Source organism: Molossus molossus, unplaced genomic scaffold, assembly GCF_014108415.1.
Source record: "Molossus molossus isolate mMolMol1 unplaced genomic scaffold, mMolMol1.p scaffold_m16_p_10, whole genome shotgun sequence".
Classification (NCBI taxonomy): Eukaryota; Metazoa; Chordata; class Mammalia; order Chiroptera; family Molossidae; genus Molossus; species Molossus molossus.
Window position 1 is genome coordinate 49,832,011 of NW_023425345.1, and position 19,279 is coordinate 49,851,289.

The 19,279-nt window shown below is 38.6% G+C and overlaps 1 protein-coding gene across 1 annotated transcript; it reads left to right on the forward strand.

Annotated features, from left to right (window-relative positions):
* Positions 1-15,299: 15,299 nt before the first annotated feature.
* LOC118624684 (lysozyme C, milk isozyme) lies at positions 15,300-17,648 on the forward strand. The gene is made up of 4 exons (XM_036253120.1): positions 15,300-15,438; positions 16,447-16,608; positions 17,177-17,255; positions 17,582-17,648. The coding sequence occupies exons 1-4, from the start codon at positions 15,300-15,302 to the stop codon at positions 17,646-17,648; spliced, it is 447 nt and encodes a 148-aa protein (XP_036109013.1).
* The last annotated feature ends 1,631 nt before the right edge of the window (positions 17,649-19,279 follow it).

Below are 19,279 nucleotides of genomic sequence, written 5' to 3' on the forward strand. Positions count from 1 at the left end.
CAGAAAGAGCCCCTTGATATGGTAGTTCATGACTGAGGGCTCAGGAATAGTTACAGAATATGGCAACACAGATATTCAGAATAAGATATAACTTGGATCCAGACATTTCATACTTCAGGAAAACAGAATTTGGGAAGTATATATGACAGCACATATTTAGCTATCCTATGAGCTATTATCAGGCTCCCAACCCCAACCTGATCCCACACTGGCATTAATTAAGACATTATATAAATCCAAGACTAATAACTTGTAACAGATTTTTTCATGGATATAGAAACTTGCAGACACCCTCAGAGATGGTCTCTGCAGATTAAAAAATTAAAGACTCAAGCCAATGGAAAGACTGAACTTTGAGCACTTTAAGATTAGACTGGGACATATTTGGAGCAATAAAACAAGATTCTGGATCTGAGCTTTAATATCAGTGACCCTGAGCAAGTAGAGTCAAAGGTACTAGGTCTGAATAATTCTCTCAACTTGTTCGCATCAAGCTTCATGTCATGGTACCGAGAGCTGCTAGCCTCCTTCATGCCAAGGCTTATCTTTAAATATGATTTCTTTTTTTTTTTTTCTTAATTGATTTTAGAGAGAGAGAAATATCGATGAGAGAGAACATCAATTGGCCACCTCCTGCATGCCCCTCAGTGGGGATTTGGCCCACAACCTGGGCACGTGCTCTGACCAGGAATTGAACCAGAACCTCTCCAGTTCATGGGATGATGCTCAATTCACTGAGCCACACCGGCCAGACTCAAACATGATTTTTTATATTGCAGAAGGGTTATCCATCACAACTAAACTATGTAAAACTTCCAAACTGAAGGCATTGCAAACTGCTCTATCCTACAACTCTTCAGATTCAGGGAAAACTGTCCCCTATACCACGGATAACCAGTATATGAAGTAGCGTGAGTGAAATGAGTGTGGAGGATATTGGAGTGCCAAGAGAGATGAGCGGTAAGTCCTGGTAGCAAAGAGATATATTTTCAGAAACACAGGAAAAGTGCTGCCACTGCATTTCTCCTCCACTCCACCCAGAAGAATTAAAGAGGGACATAAAGCATAGGAATAAGAACTGTATTATACTAAGCAAGTATGGTTGAGAATATGACTGGGAATTGAGAGGATAATCATGAACCATGTGTGAGAGGGACAAATTTTAAAAGCTAGTCCTGACGACTAGTCTTTCCAGTGGTGTAGTCTAGTGTAAAATGCCTTCTGGCCCAACCTGTGTGGCTCACTGGTTGAGCGTTGGCTCATGCACCAAGAGGTTGCCAGTTCGATTCCCAGTCAGGGCACATGCCCAGGTTGTGGGCCCAATCCCCAGTGGGGGGTATGCAGGAGGCTGCCAATCAATGTTCTTACTCATAGATATTTCTAACTCTCTCCCCTTCTCCCTTCCTCTCTCTCTAAAAATCAATAAAGAAAAAATAAATAAATAAACAAATAAATAAATAAATAAAATACCTCTGTCCTGGTCTATGAACTAAATAAGTGGGATAGAATAAAACAGTGAGACAGGATATCAGGAATCACAGGGACTTTCTACACTTCCAGCCAAGTCAAGACTTAATGGCAGTAGCCTGATTGCCTATAATTTGATTGTACCTCTGTCCTTCTCGGTAAACAACAAAAAGCAGTATTCAGATCAGAAATCACAGCCAAGTGCAGAAAAGAAAATAAATGTGCCTCAGACAAGAGGAACCATTATTTTCCTAGAAATGTTTGTAAAATGGTGTATCTGGGTGTTATCTGAAAAAAAAGATAGATGTCTTCATGGGAACAGTTACATTCAGAGAAAGATGCAGATTCTTGGAAACAGACCAAGGAAGAACAGCAAACAATAATTACAGCACTGGAAGAGGGTGTATGGAAAGATGTGCACATAGCTCATGGAGGAAAGCTCCTGCTAAAATCTCCCTTTCCAGACAGGGTGCTCTGCTTGTGGGCTGAGATCTGAATCAAGGCAGTGCTGAGGCATATACACACACCATTTTTCAGAAATATATTCAGAAGCTATGTTCATTTTTTCAGGTGCTATGGTAAAAATCAGGGTTTCTCAAACCAGTCCTTTTTTGGAGGACTTCTAGAGATGAAGGAATCAGAAGCATCTATTTCAAAACACATGCGGCAGCAGCCATCTGAAACTGCAGTTTGTAGGTGAGCAGTAGTTTACAGAGCACAGGGCAATCATTTGGAAGAACACCCTAAGGGCCACAATAATATTGACTATTACTTCTTATAGTTGATATCCTCACCTTGTTCTACTTCCTCCCTTAATTTAATAATTTACCTACATTATTCAGGTAAATTATCACTAGATGAATAAAGCTAGATCTTGAATGTGAAACCCACATTTCAGACAAATTCTTAATTAAATAAGAGTTATTTAAAGCAGATAAAATTTGGAGAAGAGATGCTCTCTATTGGCACTATTTGATTTGGTTGCTTATACAAATATCCTTGTAAAGTCACTTAGCACTATTGATTTTCACTCTATATCCACACCAAAGGCCTACTCTCAATTTATATAGAATTATTTTTAATTGTTGTATTGCATTACTATTTCTATAGCTGCTTTGATGCTTATATGAACCATTGATTTATTTTTTGAATTGAGGATACTGTCAACAAAAATGCAAATATACAAACGTAAATCAAAACACAAATTTTTATTTTTTTATTTTTTTTTATCCTCACCCAAGGATATTTTTCCTTTTTTTTTTTTGTACAGATAGAGTGGGAAGGAGAGAGAGGAAGGGAGAGAGAGAAGAAACATCGACGTGAAGGGACACATTGAGTGGCTGCCACCCACACGACCCACCAGGGCTGGGGACAAACTGCAACCGAGGTACGTGCCCTTAGCAGGAACCGAACCCGGGTCTCTCCGGACCGCAGGCCGACGCTCTAACCGCTGAGCCAAACCAGCCAGGGCAAAACACAAATTATTTTAAAATGCAAACTAAAATAAGCTTTACATTTTAATTTGATATTTGCTAAAACAAATTGATATGAATGTAATTACCAAAATGCAATAAAATATCTGTGCAATCTTAATAGATTTTTCATTCTTAATTTATAAAATGTCTATTTTTAAATAAACATATATTTATATAACTTTATATCAACACCTTTGATAGAATCTTCCATCCTGCTTTTTGTTAATGTGGTACTTGTCCTTCTTTCCTTTTTGTTTTTTTTTATAATTAATTTATTTATTTTTGTTACAGATGTTTCTACTTTTCCCCCCACTGATCCCTCCCTCCCTTCTTTCCTTTTTGGGCTGGATTTTCTCTCCCCTCATTTCTTCCCTGCCACACATTGTTCCATTAATGTATATTAACAGGCAACCATATACCCATCCATATTTTAAATAAATTATTGTATTTAAATACATACATATTGTTTTGCTATTCATTTTTAGGTTTTTAGTCCATCTGAAATTCTATCTAGGTTCTCTCATTCATTCAGCTTGTCATATTTGTCTATTTGACATAAATACCTATTGTTTTCATTGCAGTGGCTTTCTGGTATGATCTGATATCTGGTATGACAACTCTTCCTTGTTATTCTCTCTTTTTCAGAAAATTAATACAACTTTTTATTTTCAAAAAGAATTCAAACCTACATAAAGTTGTAAAAGTATTATAATAAATTCACATATATCCTTTGTGTAGATTTGCCCACTGGCAACAATTTGCCACATTTGTGTTTCTCTCTCTTATTCTTTTTTCTCATCTTTATTGAGATATAATTGGCATATAACGTTGTATAAGTTTAAGGTGTATAACATGATAATTTAATCCATGTATAGATTGTAAAATGATTATCACAATAAGATTAGTTAACACTTTAACTACCATTTGCATGTGTGTATGTGCGTGATAGAACATTTAAGACCTACTCTCATAGCAGAATATAATACAGTATTGTTCATTATAGTCACATTGCTGTACATTAGATTCCCAGAACTTATCTTTTAATGGAAAGTCTATACCCTTGACCAACATCTCTCCATTTCCTCCTCCCCAGCCCCTGGCAACCACCATTCTACTCTGTTTCTAAGAGATGGAAGTTTTTAATTTCACATGAATGAGATCATGCAGTACTTGTCTTTCTCTGACGTATTTCACTTAGCAAAATGCCCTTAAGGTCCCATCAATGTTGTTGCAAATGGTAGGATTTCCTTCTTGGTTTAAGTTAAATTATATATATATAATATATATATTTCACATTTTCTTTATCCATTTATCTATAGATGGACACATGTTATTTTCATATATTGTCTATTGTGAATAACACAGCAATGAACATGGAGACTCAGATTTTTCTTCAAGATTATAATTTCATTTCCTTCTAATATATATCCAGCAGTAAAATTGTGGGATCATATAGTATTTCTATTTTTAAGTATTTGAGGAGTCTCCATATTGTTTTTTTATATGACACCATTGTGCATTTCTATCCATAGTATACAAGGGTTCCCTTTTCTCCACATCCTCACCAACACTTGTTACCTCTTGTCTTTTTTTTAACAGCCATTCTAACAGATGTGTGTGATATCTCATTGTGGTTTTCTGGGGTTTTTTGTTGTTGTTAATCCTCACCCAAGGATATTTTTTCCATTGATTTTTTTTTAGAGAGTGTGGAAGAGAGGGAGGAGAGAAAGAGATAGAAACATCAATTGGTTGCCTCCTACATGTGCCCCAATCAGGGATCAAACAGGCAACCCAGATATGTGCCCTTGACCAGAATCAAACCCACGACCCTTTGGTCCATGAGCCGACACTCTAACCACTCTGGCCAGGGCTCTCTTTGTAGTTTTGATTTGCATCTCCCTGATGATTAGTGATGTTGAGCATATTTTCATGTACCTGTTGACCATTAGTATGTCATCTTTGGGAAAATGTCTCTTCAGGTCTTCTGCCCATTTTTTAATCAGATTATTTTATTGGGTTTGCTTTTGCAGGGGATTTTGTTTTGTTTTGCTATTAAGTTGTAATGAGTCCCTTTTATATTTTTATATTAACCTTATTAGTATACAACTTGCAAACGTTTTCTTTCATTTTATATGTTGCCTTCTATTTTGTTGATTGTTTCTTTTGCTATGAAGAAACATTTTAGTTTGATGTAAATCCACTTGTTTATTTTTGTTTTTGTTGCTTGTGCTTTTGGTGTCATATAAAAAAAAAAAATCAGAAACTTTCAGTCAAGATGGTCATGTAGGTAAACGCGTATCGCGTCCTCCCACAACCACATCAAAGTTACAACTAAACTACAGAACAACCAGCATTCAAAACCACCTGAAACCAAGCTGAATGGAAGTCCTACAACTACAAAATTAAAGCAGCAGCCACATCCAGACTGGTAGGAGGGCGGAGGCGCGACGGGCTGGTCCCACACCCACATGTGGCGGATAAAAGTCAGGAGGACACCTCGGCTGGGAAGGTCCTCCCTGAGGACTGAGAGGTCCCCAACCCACACCAGATGCCCCGCTCAGGGTTCCAGTGCCAGGAAGAGAAGTCCCTATAACTGCTGGCTGGAAAATCCAGCAGGAACTGAGGCTCGGGGAGGCTGAAGCGGCTGGAGCCCCAGGCAGCTCCTTAAAGGGCCCACGCACGGACTTATCAGACTCTCTCCCTCTAAGCTTGGAGAGGAGGCTGCTCGAGGGATGCCAGAGACATGCAGGGAAGAACTGAGCTGTTTGGCATTGGAGCGAGGGTTGGAGAGGGGACTTTCTCTGGGACAAACATGCTGTCAGAGGCCTTTGTTCCTTTGGTGAGCCCTTCCCGGGGCGGCAGACAGCTGCCATATCTGGGACTCCAGCAACCTGGCTCACACTAGCCAGGTGATTCCCTAGGCCCCGCCCCACCCAACTTTCAGGCCCACCCAAGCTGTTGCCAGTTGCTTTACCATAGGATTGGCCTGTCTTGGATCCTGCTTCAGGTTTTCCTAAATTCTTTCAAACAAGCAGCATCTGGTCTCAGCTATCCCCATACCTCTCGTTAAGTAGTACATAGAAACAAACATAGGGAGGCAGCCAAAATGAGGAGATAAAGAAACAGGTCCCAAATGAAAGAACAGAAAACATCTCTAGGAGAAGAACTAAGCGAAATGGAGATAAGCAACCTAACAGATGCTGAGTTCAAAATACTGCTTATAAGGATGCTTAGTGAACTTAGTGAAAACCTCAGCGAACTTAGTGAGGACCTCAAGAGCCTAAAAAAGGACCAGTCAGAAATGAAGGATGCACAGTCAGAAATGAAGGAGGCACTAACTGAAATAAAGAATAATTTACACAGATTCAATAGTAGAGTAGGTAAAGCCAAGAAGCAAACCATCGATTTGGAATATAAGGAAGCAAAAAACACCCAATCAGAACAGCAAAAAGAAAAAGGAATACAAAAAAATGAGGATAGTGTAGGAGCCTCTGGGACAACTTCAGGCGTGCCAACATTCACATCTTGGGAGTGCCATAAGGAGAAGAGAGAGAACAAGAAATCGAAAACCTATTTGAAACAATAATGACAGAAAACTTCCTTAACTTGGTGAAGAAAACAGACATTCAAATCCAGGAAGCACAGAGAGTTCCAAACAAGATGAACCCCAAGAGGCCCACACCAAGACACATCATCATCAAAATGCAAAAGATTCAAGACAAAGAGAGAACAGGCAGAACAGAAACATTCTCATAGATACAGAGAACATTTTGTTGGTTGCCAGTTGGGAGGAGGGTTGGGGGAATGGGTGAAAAGGGTGAAGAGATTAAGAAGAACAAATTGGTTGCTAGACTGACAAACCTCAAAGAGAAGGGGGTTGGGGGGTGGGAAGAAATAAACCAAAGAACTTATATGCATAACCAATGGACACAGACAACAGCATGGGAAAAGGCAGGAGGGGGGCGGGAGTGGGAACGAGGGGGTCAATGGGAGAAAAATGAGGAACATCTGTAATACATTCCAAAAATAAAGATAAAAAAAAATAAAAAATAAAAATAAATCATTTTCAAGACCAAAGTGAAGGAGATTTCCCCTGTTTTTTTTTTTTTTCTATAAGTTTTCATGTTTCAGGTCTTACATTTATATCCTTAATCTTTTTTGAGTTAATATTTGTGACTGGTCTAAGATAGGAGTCCAATTCATATATATATAGCATACAAATATCTAATTTTCCCAATGCCATTTATTGAAGAGTATCCTTTTCCCATTGAGAATTTTGCTTTCTTTGTCAAAGATGAGTTGACTGTATATGCATAGTTTTATATCTGGGTTATCTGCTATGTTCCATTTGTCTGTGTCTTGTTTATGACAGTACCATACTGTTTTGATTATGGTAGCTTTGTAATATAGTTTGAGAGAAGGAAGTGTGACGTCTCCAGAGCAGTTCTTTCTCAGGATTGCTTTGTCTATTTGGGGTCTTTTGTTGTTCCATACAAGTTTTAGCATTATTTTTTTTCTATTTCTGTGAAAAATGCCTTTGGAATATCGAGATCGCTTTGAATCTGCACATGACTTTGCGTAGTATGAATATTTTAACAATATCAATTCTTACAATACATGAACACAGGGTATCATTCCATTTATTTGTGTCGTCTTTAATGTCTTTCATTGATGTCTTACAATTTTAAGTGTGCAGATCTTTCAACTTTTTAGTTAAACTCATTTCTGAGTATTTTATTATTTTTGATGCTATTGTAAATGGGATTATTTTCTTATTTCTTTCCAGATAATTTGTAGTTAGTGTGTAGAAGCACATTTGATTTTGTATCCTGCAACTTTACTAAGTTCATATATTAGTTCTAACCATCTTCTGGTGAAATTTTAAGAGCTTTGTTTTGTTTTATATATAAGATCATACTATCTATAAACAAGGAATATTTTACTTCTTCCTTTTCTATTTAAATGCCTTTCTTTCCCCTTCCCTAATTGCTCTAGCTAGGACTTCTGGAACTATGTTGAATAAGAGTGATGAGAGTAGGCACCCTTGTCTTGTCCCTTTTAACCTTTCATCATTGAGTATAATGTTAGCTGTGGCTTGTCATATATGGACTTTATTATGTGAAGTATGTTTCTTCTTATTCTTATTATGCTATTCTTCTTTTTCAAAATATGCTGACACGTTACAATTTAATTTTTATACAAAATTTAATGTATTTTATCTAATTTCCACCAAAAACCTATTAACATTCAAATCAGAATTACATATAATATATATAATGATTTTTAGAAAAGTAACTTTTTATGATGTTAAATCTTTATTTGTTTTTATTGTTGAAAGTATTACAGATGTCCTTTTTTCCCCTGTTGACGCCCTCCTGCCCATTCTCATTCCCCCTGCCTAGCTTCCTTTACTCAGTATATTTTTTATATTCATCAATGCTGCTCTGTGTAACTATAGTTCATTCCTTTGTATTACTGAGTAATTTTCCATTGCATTAATATAGCACAAATAGTTATCTATTCACTTGATGGTGGACATTTTAATTATTTTCACCATGGGGCTACTATAAATAAGGCTGGTATGTACATTTGAGTACAAGTCCCATTGTTAACATATGCTTTCATTTCTCTTGGATAAATGAAATTGGTGTGTCATTTGAAAGTATATGATTAATTTTATTTTTTAAATGCCAAACAATTTGTTCAAAATGCTGAATCATTTTTACATCCCATCAACAATGTATGAGTTATCATCACTCCACATGTTTATCGACCCTTGGTATTATCAATCTCTAATTTTAGCCACTCTAGCGGGTATATAGGGGTATCTCATCACAGTCTAACTTACTCATGAATATCTCTATATGTAACAATTAACTAATCCCAAATTGTCTTTTGTGAAGTTCCTTTTCAAATCTTTTGTCTATCTTTCATTATGTTGTCTTCTTTGTATATTTTTAATTATGCTGTCAACTCTTTCAAAGTTGGAAAAGTTCTTTGTAAATACTAGATACAAGTTATTTTTCAGATATATTTAATTGTAAATATTTTCTCTCAATCTGTGGCTTGTCTTTTTATTTATTTATTTTATTTTTTTAGTAGCATAAATGAATAGCTTTATTCTTTCTTACAAAGTCAGAAGTCTAGAAGCAGAGGGCACTGATTTGGTACAGTAGCCATTTTCAGCAGGTTGAAGAATATAATTCATGTAATTTTTCAAATAAGTTTAATCCTTTCTTCTGTATTGATATCATCTTTAAAATTTGATATTTTGTTCATCATGTATTTTTTAATTATTTTGATTTTATAAAATATTACATTAAAACATTAATCTTGATTACTGATTTTTTTTACTATCCTCTAAAATTTTGTCCTCAAGCAAAGGTCTCACTTACCTTACCCTAGTCTTGGCCCTGCCTATTCCAATTACTATAAAAATCCTTGTAAAACATGTACATTTATTATTCTTATTTTTATTTTTCAGTTAAAGTTTACATTCAACATTATTTTATATTAGTTTCAGGTGTACAGCATAGTGGTTAGACAATCATATATTTTACAAAGTGTTCCCCTCAATATTTCAAGTACCCACTTGGCACCATACATAGTTAATACAATATCGTTCCCTATGCTTTACTTTACATCCCACAACTATTTTGTAACTACCAATTAGTACTTCTTAATCCCTTCTTTTTATTTTTACTCCACCTCTTAACCCCTCCCCACTCATCCATCAGTCTGTTCTCTATATCTATGTCTGTTTCTATTTTATTTATTTATTTATTTTGTTCTTTAGATTCTACATCTAAGTGACATCATATGATATGATATTTGTCTTCCTCTGTCTGGTTTATTTTATCTAGCACAATACCCTCTAGGTCCATCTATGCTGTCACAAATGGTAAAATTTCTATCTTTTTTATGTTCCAAGTAATATTCCATTGAATATATATATGTACCACCACTTTTCTCACACCACGTACAAGAATAAATTCAAAATGGATTAAAGACTCAAACGTAATACTTGGAACAATAAAAATCCTAGAAAAAAACACAGGCAGTAAAATCTCTGACATTTCCCTTAGCAATATTTTTCCTGACATACCTCCTCAGGCAAGGGAAACAAGAAAAAATTTAAAAATGGGACTACATAAAACTAAAAAGATTTTACACAGCAAAGGAAACCATCAGCAAAACAATGAATGAAAGAAGATATTTGCCAATGACACATCTGATAAGGGGTTAATATCCAAAATTTATAAATAACTCAGACAACTCAACAACAAAAACAGCAAACATTCCAATTAAAAAGTGGTCTGAGGACCTGAATAGATACTTTGTGTTGTTGTTGCTTGCTGTTAATTCTCACCTAAGGATATTTTTCCATTGATTTTTAGATAGAGTGGGAAGGAGGGAGAGAGAAAGAAACATCAATACATCAATGTGGATAACTAAAAGTCGTAGATAGATAACTCTACTAATCAAATTTTGTTTTGTTCACTGCTCTATATCTAGAGCCTAGAACAGTGTCTGACAGGTCATAAATACTTGATAAATATTTCTTTTTTTAAGATCCTCACCCAAGGATATGTTTATTGATTTTTTAGAGAGAGAAACATCGATCAGTTGGTTGCCTCCCATACAGGCCCCAACTGGGGATCAAACCCAGAACCTAACCTAGGTATGTACCCTGACAGAGAATCGAACCTGCAACCTTTTTGGTGTACAGGATGATGCTCCAATCAATTGAGCCACCTAGCCAGAGTGATAAATATATCTTAAATTAAGGTCATGACACATTTTTATACAAAATTTTAACTTAATACCTAAAAAAAAAACAATAGATAATGCTTTCATTTCCACCAAACTCACAGAAAACATTTCAGAAAAAGAGCCAAAATTTAAACAAACCTTTAAGCACAAGTTGGATATTTTTATTACTGTCATCATAAAGCCTAAGTCAATAAACACTGGCTTTTCTTTGTACCTAGAAAAAATCTTATTCTTCTCTTTCTCCCTCAGGCTTGTTACACAACCCAAGACCTAGGCAGCCATATTTTATTCTCAGCTACTTCCTCAAAGAAAATATGCTAACTCCTTCCTTCCAGGTCACCACTTCCTCATCCAAGTCTTTCCACTCAGTCTTTCACCTGTCAAGGTAAAACACTTGTCAGTTTCTTCCAGGAAGGGCCATCCTAGTCCATTACTAAGAAAACTCAACCCCTGCTGTGACCCTGAGCTGTCCTTCTGGCCTAGCTGGCTCTGTTCTCTGCTTTCCTGTGGAAGGACCAAGTGCTATGTTTCAGGAGCACCTTTCCTTCTTCACAGTCATCAGTCAGTGACATTTCACTGTCTCCATTATTCTGAAGGGGCCTGACCTGGCTGTATGTTAATATGTGATGTTAAACTATCAAATAACAGAACAAATTATCTATAGAATTATATTGCGGTTTCCTCCTGCCTCCAGCATGCTAAGAGATTAAATCTAGTCCTTAGAGGTCATACTCTAGATACTCCATTCCAATGCTGCAAGAACAAATCATAGCATACTCATATTTCACCTGGGGGCTCACTCTGAGCATCAGCTGTATATTAAATAAGTTATTATTTGCTTTATGAATTATACAGTATTAGATAAAGATCGGTTTTAAGTGTAGCTATCCTTATGTCTTTCCCCTACCTCAGAAGGAAGAGGTCATTAAATCTGAGTGAAGCACCTGGATGTGGTCCCTGAGGGACCAGAACATTTAACTGGAGCAACTTCAGCTTTTCCAGTTGTCTGCACGCTGCCTCTCCTTCCCAGACAGGCTCTTCTCCCAGCCCCACAAGGGAAGGAGGTTGTCCTGCTCTAGAAAAGCAGTAGTGTCCATAGGAGCACATACAGAACACGGACAACAGACTTTTGTGAGCAGCCTGGGGTGGGGAGAAACCAGTAACAGGGAGCTTCACAGGAGAGAAGCAGAAAGTCCAGAGCTGTCAGCTGGCAGAAGAATTTACTCCAGGGGTAAGACAACCAGAACAGAAGGGGTTGACTCCGAGCCCAAAGCAGGACAGGCCTTCTCTCCACTGAATCTGAGTATCTAGAGTTTTCTGGGCTGACACTACTCTCTGTCTACAGAGAGGACCACCTCTGATCCAATCTAAACAAATTCAGAAGAGAGCTTGTCATGTTTTTTAAATGTTTTGTGTTTGTTCCAGGGGGTTCCAATGAATGGGGCTCATACTTGCCAATAAACTTCTGGAGGCTTCAAGTAGAAATTTGATATCCCCCACTGTTATCCTATCAAGTGAACCTCTCCTTATTTTCCTACCCAAAAATCCTGCTGTAAATAACAGTAGTTAGCCCCGTAAGAATCACCTCTATGAAATCAGCACAGGCAGGTGGGTGAGGATTTTCCACCATCACCACCCCCTTGGTCTTTATTCTGCCCACTGAGCCTCTGTGGGCTAACCATAACCCCTCTTCTTTACAGAAATCCCTCCAGTATTTGAAAACAGGTATCATATTCTTCCATTGATTTTGTCTTTTCCAGATTGAACATTTCCACATTCTTCATATGTACCTAATACATCACAGGTCCCAATGCCTAATTCATGATAATCAACAAAGTCTCAAATCATTTTTACATAAATGACTACTAAGTCATCTTAGCCTTCCTGTACTTCTTCTACTGATTGTTAAAGCCTACATGCAGATTCTACATGTGCCCATTGAATTTCATCTTGTGTTTGGTCTAGCATTCCAAAAGACAAGATTATTTTGGATTGTAATTCTATCAACTGTAATATTGGTTTCTCCTCTTTGTTTCATATCACCTAAAATTTGATGAGCCATGCATATTTTTATGTCTACCAAAGTCACTGTTAAAATAGGTGAAGAAGACAAAATCTATAAAACCTTCTCCTTAAAAAAATTAATAAATAAAAGAAAACCTTTTCCTTTACACTATATATCTTTCTCCAGATTTTTAGAGTCATTAATGAATAATCTTGATGAACAATAGCCAAACTAAGGGTATTAACTTTAAGCTCACAGTCATCTTTTCTGTGAAGTTTTACTGAAATTAATGTCTTTTTCTACCCCTTTCTCCTAATCTACTGAATTATTAATACTATAAATAAAGGACATTATATGAGGTTTCACATTATAATTAGCATTACATAGCTCCTGGTGATTGCCTCCTTATAAGACTTCCAAGTGTTCCATAAAACTTCTAATTAAGAATTTTACTAGGGAACAAGGTCAAATTCACTGGTTAGAGAGCAAGAGTAACTGTTTGATCATAAGCAGTAAATGATTGATTCAGAGTCCAGACTTGAAAAGTTTTGGGTCATTGACTGGTTGATTGGTTTGCTTAATTTTACCTAGTTTCTTCCCTTGCTCCATTTCTCTGCCAAACTCAAGGTCCTATTCCATTCTCCATGCAAATCTCTTCCTGGCTCTTTAAGAAGTCATTAGTATAAAGAAGATAAAATATGTTAAATTACACCTGAAAGTATTCTATTCACTCTACCTCTCATGTGACCAAACGTGTGTCTGAATAATGTAAGCCCAAAACCAGAGGGGAAAGAGGACCAGGGAAGGGACACAAAACCCTGTGTTCTCGCTGCCATCTGCTAATGTGGAATGGCATCATTCTTAACTGAAAAACTGAGAAAACTCAATATCATGTTGGGCTTTCTGGTTTTTTCCACCTACATTTACACACACACACTCCAATCATTTTTTTTTTTCTTTTTTTTTAATCCTCACCCAAGGATATTTTTTTCCCATTGATTTTTAGAGACAGTAAAGGGGGGGGGGGTTGGAGAGAAACATGGATGTGAGAGAGATACATCGATTGGTTGTCTGCTGTACAAGCCCTGACCAGGGCCAGTGATCAAAACTGCAACCCAAATAGACACTGACATAAGGCTAGGGAAGGCAAGAGGGGGGTGGGAGCAGGAAGGAGGGAGTCAATGGGGAAAAATGGGGACATTTGTAATACTTTCAACAATAAAAAAAAAAAAAAAAATCTGCAACCCAGGTATGTGCCACCCTTGACGAGGAATCGACCCTGAAACCTATTGGTCCATGGAGTGAAGTTCTAACCACAGAGCAACACCGGCCAGGGCTATCTCTGATCTTAATTATGGTTCCATCTCAACCAATCTTCAGTTAGGGGATAACCCAGAAATTCCGTCTCTCTTTTAGTAATCATTTAAATGCTTCTTTCTCTAACCCCACCAATAATTGTCAGATGCTGTGATTTTTCTGTGGCAATTTAATACTGGAAAATTATTGTAATGAATTTATTTATTTATTTATTCATTCATTCATTCCACAGTACTTATCAAGGCCTTCCTGAGTGTTTGATGTTAGGGTACTACTGCAATAACTGAAAGAAGGAATCCTATACCAAGGTAGAAATCCTTGAAGAATCCACTGTTAGGTAAGAGAAATTCATCATTTCACTTGTATGGGGACTACAGACTAGGAGAATCAAGAAAAAGAAAGAATTCCCAGCTTCTGACAAACTGATGAGAGACTAGGCAAAGTCTGAAAAGGCTTTACCAACAGTCAGCAGGCCACTTGTCCGAAGGAAAAGAATGGCTTCCTGGGAGAGTGGGATCTGAGTTAATTCAGATCTTTCTATTTGGTGTCCCTCAGAATAAATTATATATTTTGTGCCCTGGCAGCCCCGATTTCACAGGGCTAAAACTCTTGTGATTCAGCGCCACCTATGGGAAAGTAGTAGGAAGACTTCTTGATGGAAAGCTGCTAGAGAAAGGCCAATAATAGCAGATGCCTAAAGAGAGAACAGCAAATACCATGAATAACCTCAGTAGTGAGGTGGTTCAGAAAGACAATGAAAAATCTCCATAAATCAAACTGGAACACATGGAAATGTGTGATATAAATGACAGAGAATTCAAGATTGCAGTTCTGAAAATATGCAAGAAAAGACACAAGGGCAAAGTTCAGCAGAGCATATAAGGACAACCCTCTTTGGGGACATTCCAACAAAGAACAAGCCTTGAAAAATCACACTTCTTTATCCTACCAAATCCCTACTTTCCCCATTACCCCCTCCATGTATTTGCCCAAATCTAGGACTGCCATGTCCTCCCCTCCTCCCCACCCCACCTCTCCCCCCCCCCCCCCCGACTTTATTCCTGGTATCATTCTTGGTCACATCTCCTTCTCTGAAATTTACACTGGTAGGACCAGCTTGGGGAATTAGCTTTGGGCAGCCAAGTCCTTCTTCCTGGCACAGATGCCAGCACAACTCACTCAGAGACACCTTTGTGCCCAAAAGGTATAAGAAACGAGAGCGTCCTAGGTATGCCAGTCCTTGGATTGCACTAGCTGCAAAAATGAGGTCAGTTCTGATCATCTCCCTCCTCAGCTGCTTCTTTGCAGTTTACAATGCCAAAGTCTTCTCCAAGTGCGACCTGGCCCGCAAGCTGAAAGCCCACGGAATGGATGGCTTCCATGGCTACAGCCTGGCGAACTGTGAGTATGAACTACTCATCTGTCCTTTTTGTCTTTGCCCAAAAAGGCCCTCTTCCCCAACCCAGCTTTCTCCCACTGCCTGCCTGTCCTTCTCTCTGTCCCTTCTGCCCTTTAATTCCTATATGGTTCTCCTTTTTTCTCTTTCTTCCAGGGATTAACCCACCTATAACAGATTTTCTTTTGTTTCTCCCCTACATCACTTCCCACTCAATAGCCTGGAATATCTCCTTGGACATATCCAAAGCCTAACCAAACTAATTCTAGTTTTGCTGCCAATACCTTTGCTTCCACCTGCATTCTTCTTAGTCCAGGTCCTTGGAGCACAACAGGTGCTGCCTCCCACCCTCTCCTCTGCTCTTTTGTCTGACAAAAAAATAACCTACATCTGCTAAGTTTGTCTAAGGTTGCTCTATTAGTGTCACAAGGAGTTAGATGGGGATTGTGAGAACAGAAGGTGAGGCAATGACAAGGGTGTAAGCATTAGGTCATCTATCACATTGGTATGCACACATAAAACGATTTTAACTTCTCTTGAACATCTTCATTTTTCTCCATGCCAAACCTTCTCTTTCTTATTACCCCCAAGGGTAGTTTTTCTGGAATTCCTTCCTTTCTAGGATTCTCCTCCACTACCTCTCCACCTCTTCCCTTGCATATACCTTGGGATACAGAGCAAAAGTACATATACATAGCAAGAACTGAATATTTGGCTGGAAGGTGAGGCTGGAAAGGTTAGACTGTGGAACAGACTGTGAGTGACTAATGATTGGGCATTCCAAATGCACTTATTTAATGAATTATTATTATATACTTACCATGGGCTAATTATTGCTTAAGCCTGGGAATACACCTGGATTACAAATGACCTCTAACAATGAGGGTCTCATAGTCTTTGCATTTCAATCTTAATAGACTTTCATTTCTGGCAGCTCTAGTACAGCACACGTTGAATCTTACTGTGGAGCACGCTCCCCTTTTTATCTACACCTTTTGCTCTCTCTGACACAGGGGTCTGCATGGCTCAGTATGAGAGTAACTTCAACACCCGGGCTTTAAATGGAAAGAACGCCAATGGCAGTGCTGATTATGGGATCTTCCAGCTGAACAACAAATGGTGGTGCAATGACAACAAGCACTCCTCAGCAAACGCTTGCAACATCATGTGCAGCAGTAAGGACTCTGTCCCCTCTGAGGGCTGGGTGGAATAGGGGCAGGTCAAATAGCTGCCAAATTGAATACATTACTCCCTAACACCTCACCCTCGAACTGTGCTGCAGAAGCTGAGTAGATGGAATAAAAGGGCTCTAAACAGTCCTCACACTAAAACAGGATTCCACACAGATCCTCCTGCCGAAAAGGAGGGAGAGAGGTACACTGACCCTTGATTTAGTCTCACCTTCATGGGTCCCGATCTCTCAAGACATGCTATCCTGTTCCTGTCACAGACACCAGTGTGTCACCATTCCACAAACCCACACACAACATTCAGTTGCCTGAAACAAAGGCTCTCCCTAGTCCATTAAGTCCTCGATGGCCTCTGGAGGGAACAGGTCTTAAAGACAGAGTCTTAGCAAAAGTACCAAAACCCAGCCAAATGAAAGGCAAACCCACTGAAGGGCCCCAGAGATAAAGAGTTTCTGAATCTCAAGGCTGTTTCCTCTGGTAATTGTTCTCAAAAAATTATTCATCACTAAAACAGGAAAAGGGATGTTTCCCTCCTCACTTACCTTTCTTTCAGAATTTCTGGATGATAACATTGATGATGACATCATCTGTGCCAAGAGGGTTGTGAGAGATCCTAACGGGATGTCTGCTTGGTAAGGAGAATGTGACTCTGCCAGGGATGGGCCCAGACTGTAGCTGAGAGGCTGATGAGTAGCGTCTATGCTGTAGGATTTTCCCTGAACTTTATAAGAAGTCGAGACTGTTCTCGTGAGGTGAAACAAGGCAAAACAATATTGTGACGTTTTCACTCCAGGCATCAGGGCAGTACCCACCCACAGCTGTCTGCGGGGGTCAAGCCTTCCCTATCGGGCCCTCTCCCACAGCATAAACAGACTCCAGCCTGCAGGCCCTGCATTCCCTCAACCGAGCCCTCACAGACTTCTGACCTGCCTCTGATCTGTTATTTCTCTATCCTTAGGGTGGCTTGGCAAAATCACTGCAAAAGCAAGGATTTGTCCAAATACCTGGCCAGCTGTAAACTGTGAGACTGTCCTTGAACATGGCTCCTGGAGAAGGTGGCCCACAAGGCAGGGAAATTCTTCAAGACCCTTGAAAGCTCTGAAAGTTCCCCCATCTCTGCCTCAAAAATAAAAAGTATTCAAATTCTGCCCAGCCAGTGTGGTTCAGTGGTTGAGCGTCAACCCCATGCATCAAGGTCGCTGGTTTGATTCTTGGTCGGGACACATGCCCAGGTTATGGGCCAAATCCCCAGTAGGGACATGCAGGAGGCGGCCTATGTTCTCATCAATGTTTCTCTCTCCTTCTCCCTTCCTCTCTAAAATCAGTAAAGAAAAAAAGTATTTTGTAATTACTCAAATTCAGCTATCTCAAGTAGCATGTTCAAGGACTGGATCATGATGAAGACTTGCTACTGGGTCATTATATACACAACTAGAAATCTTGTTCTTTCCAAGTCCACCACTGAAGTTTCCCGTATATCCTCTGGAAAGATAATTGAAGAAAAATCCTTGCCTGAGAACTTTTTATGGGTTACCCAGTCTAAGCTGACAGCTAAATATAGTATTGTATTTTTTTTTTGTACGTTCCCCTACCGGGAACCAAACCCAGGACTCTCTGGTCCACAGGCCGATGCTCCAACCACTGAGCCAAACCGGCCAGAGCTAAATATAGTATTCTAGATGCCAGCTTTTATGAAATTCATTTAGTAGAGGTGGCTAATATTCTCCATAACCATGAAGGAAAGTTCAAAATAAAACAGAAGAGAATTGTGGGAAAGATTTGTTTTAGACATAGGGGAGAATTGGCAGAATACCAGGATCATGTTGGCTGGGGTAAATGACTAAGCTGTAGAATACAAAAAATATGGTACTCTCACAAAATAGTCCAAGATGGGTAGAAAGGCTCCTTTGTCCCATTCAGAAACTCAGATTCTTTCCATCTTCCATTTCTACCATCCTCTACAGCAGTGCTACTCAGTGTGTTCCATGGACCAGCAGTATCAGCATCACTTGGGAGCTAGAAATGCAAATTTTTGGGTCCACTGCAGACCTACAGAATTGTTTTAATCTAAGAATCGGGTGATTCTTATGCATAGAAACATTTGAGAAGTACTTCCCTAGGGTACTGTCCTTATCTACTTGGACAAAGCTGGATTGAAGACACTCCTTACTCCAATTTGCAGAAAGAATAAGTATGGAGAGACACATATGCAATGCTTTAATAAAAATTTTACCTGTTTTTTCCCAGATCAGCAAAATATATATTTTGGTGTGCCACAGAATTTTAGTAATTAATGTACACCATGAGATGAAGAATGTTGAAAATTGCTGGTGTTCCTAGTTTTCTTTTTCAGTTTGATTCTTATAGGTGATCTTTTGGCCACTGTTCATAATGCATTATAATGAGACAACTTCTAGCATAAGTAACTTAACCCTAACTCAATTTTTATTTTAACCTTGTCCTTTGATTCATCAAAATGATCTTGACAACCCTGGCTGGTGTGGCTCAGTTGGTTGAGCATTGTCCGGTGTACTAAAGGTTGTTGGTTCGGTTCCCAGTCAGGACACTCGGCAGGATCTCAGGCTCCATCCCTGGTCAGGGGACATGCAAGGAGGCAGCCAATCAATGTTCTGCTTTCGCATTGATGTTTCTTTCT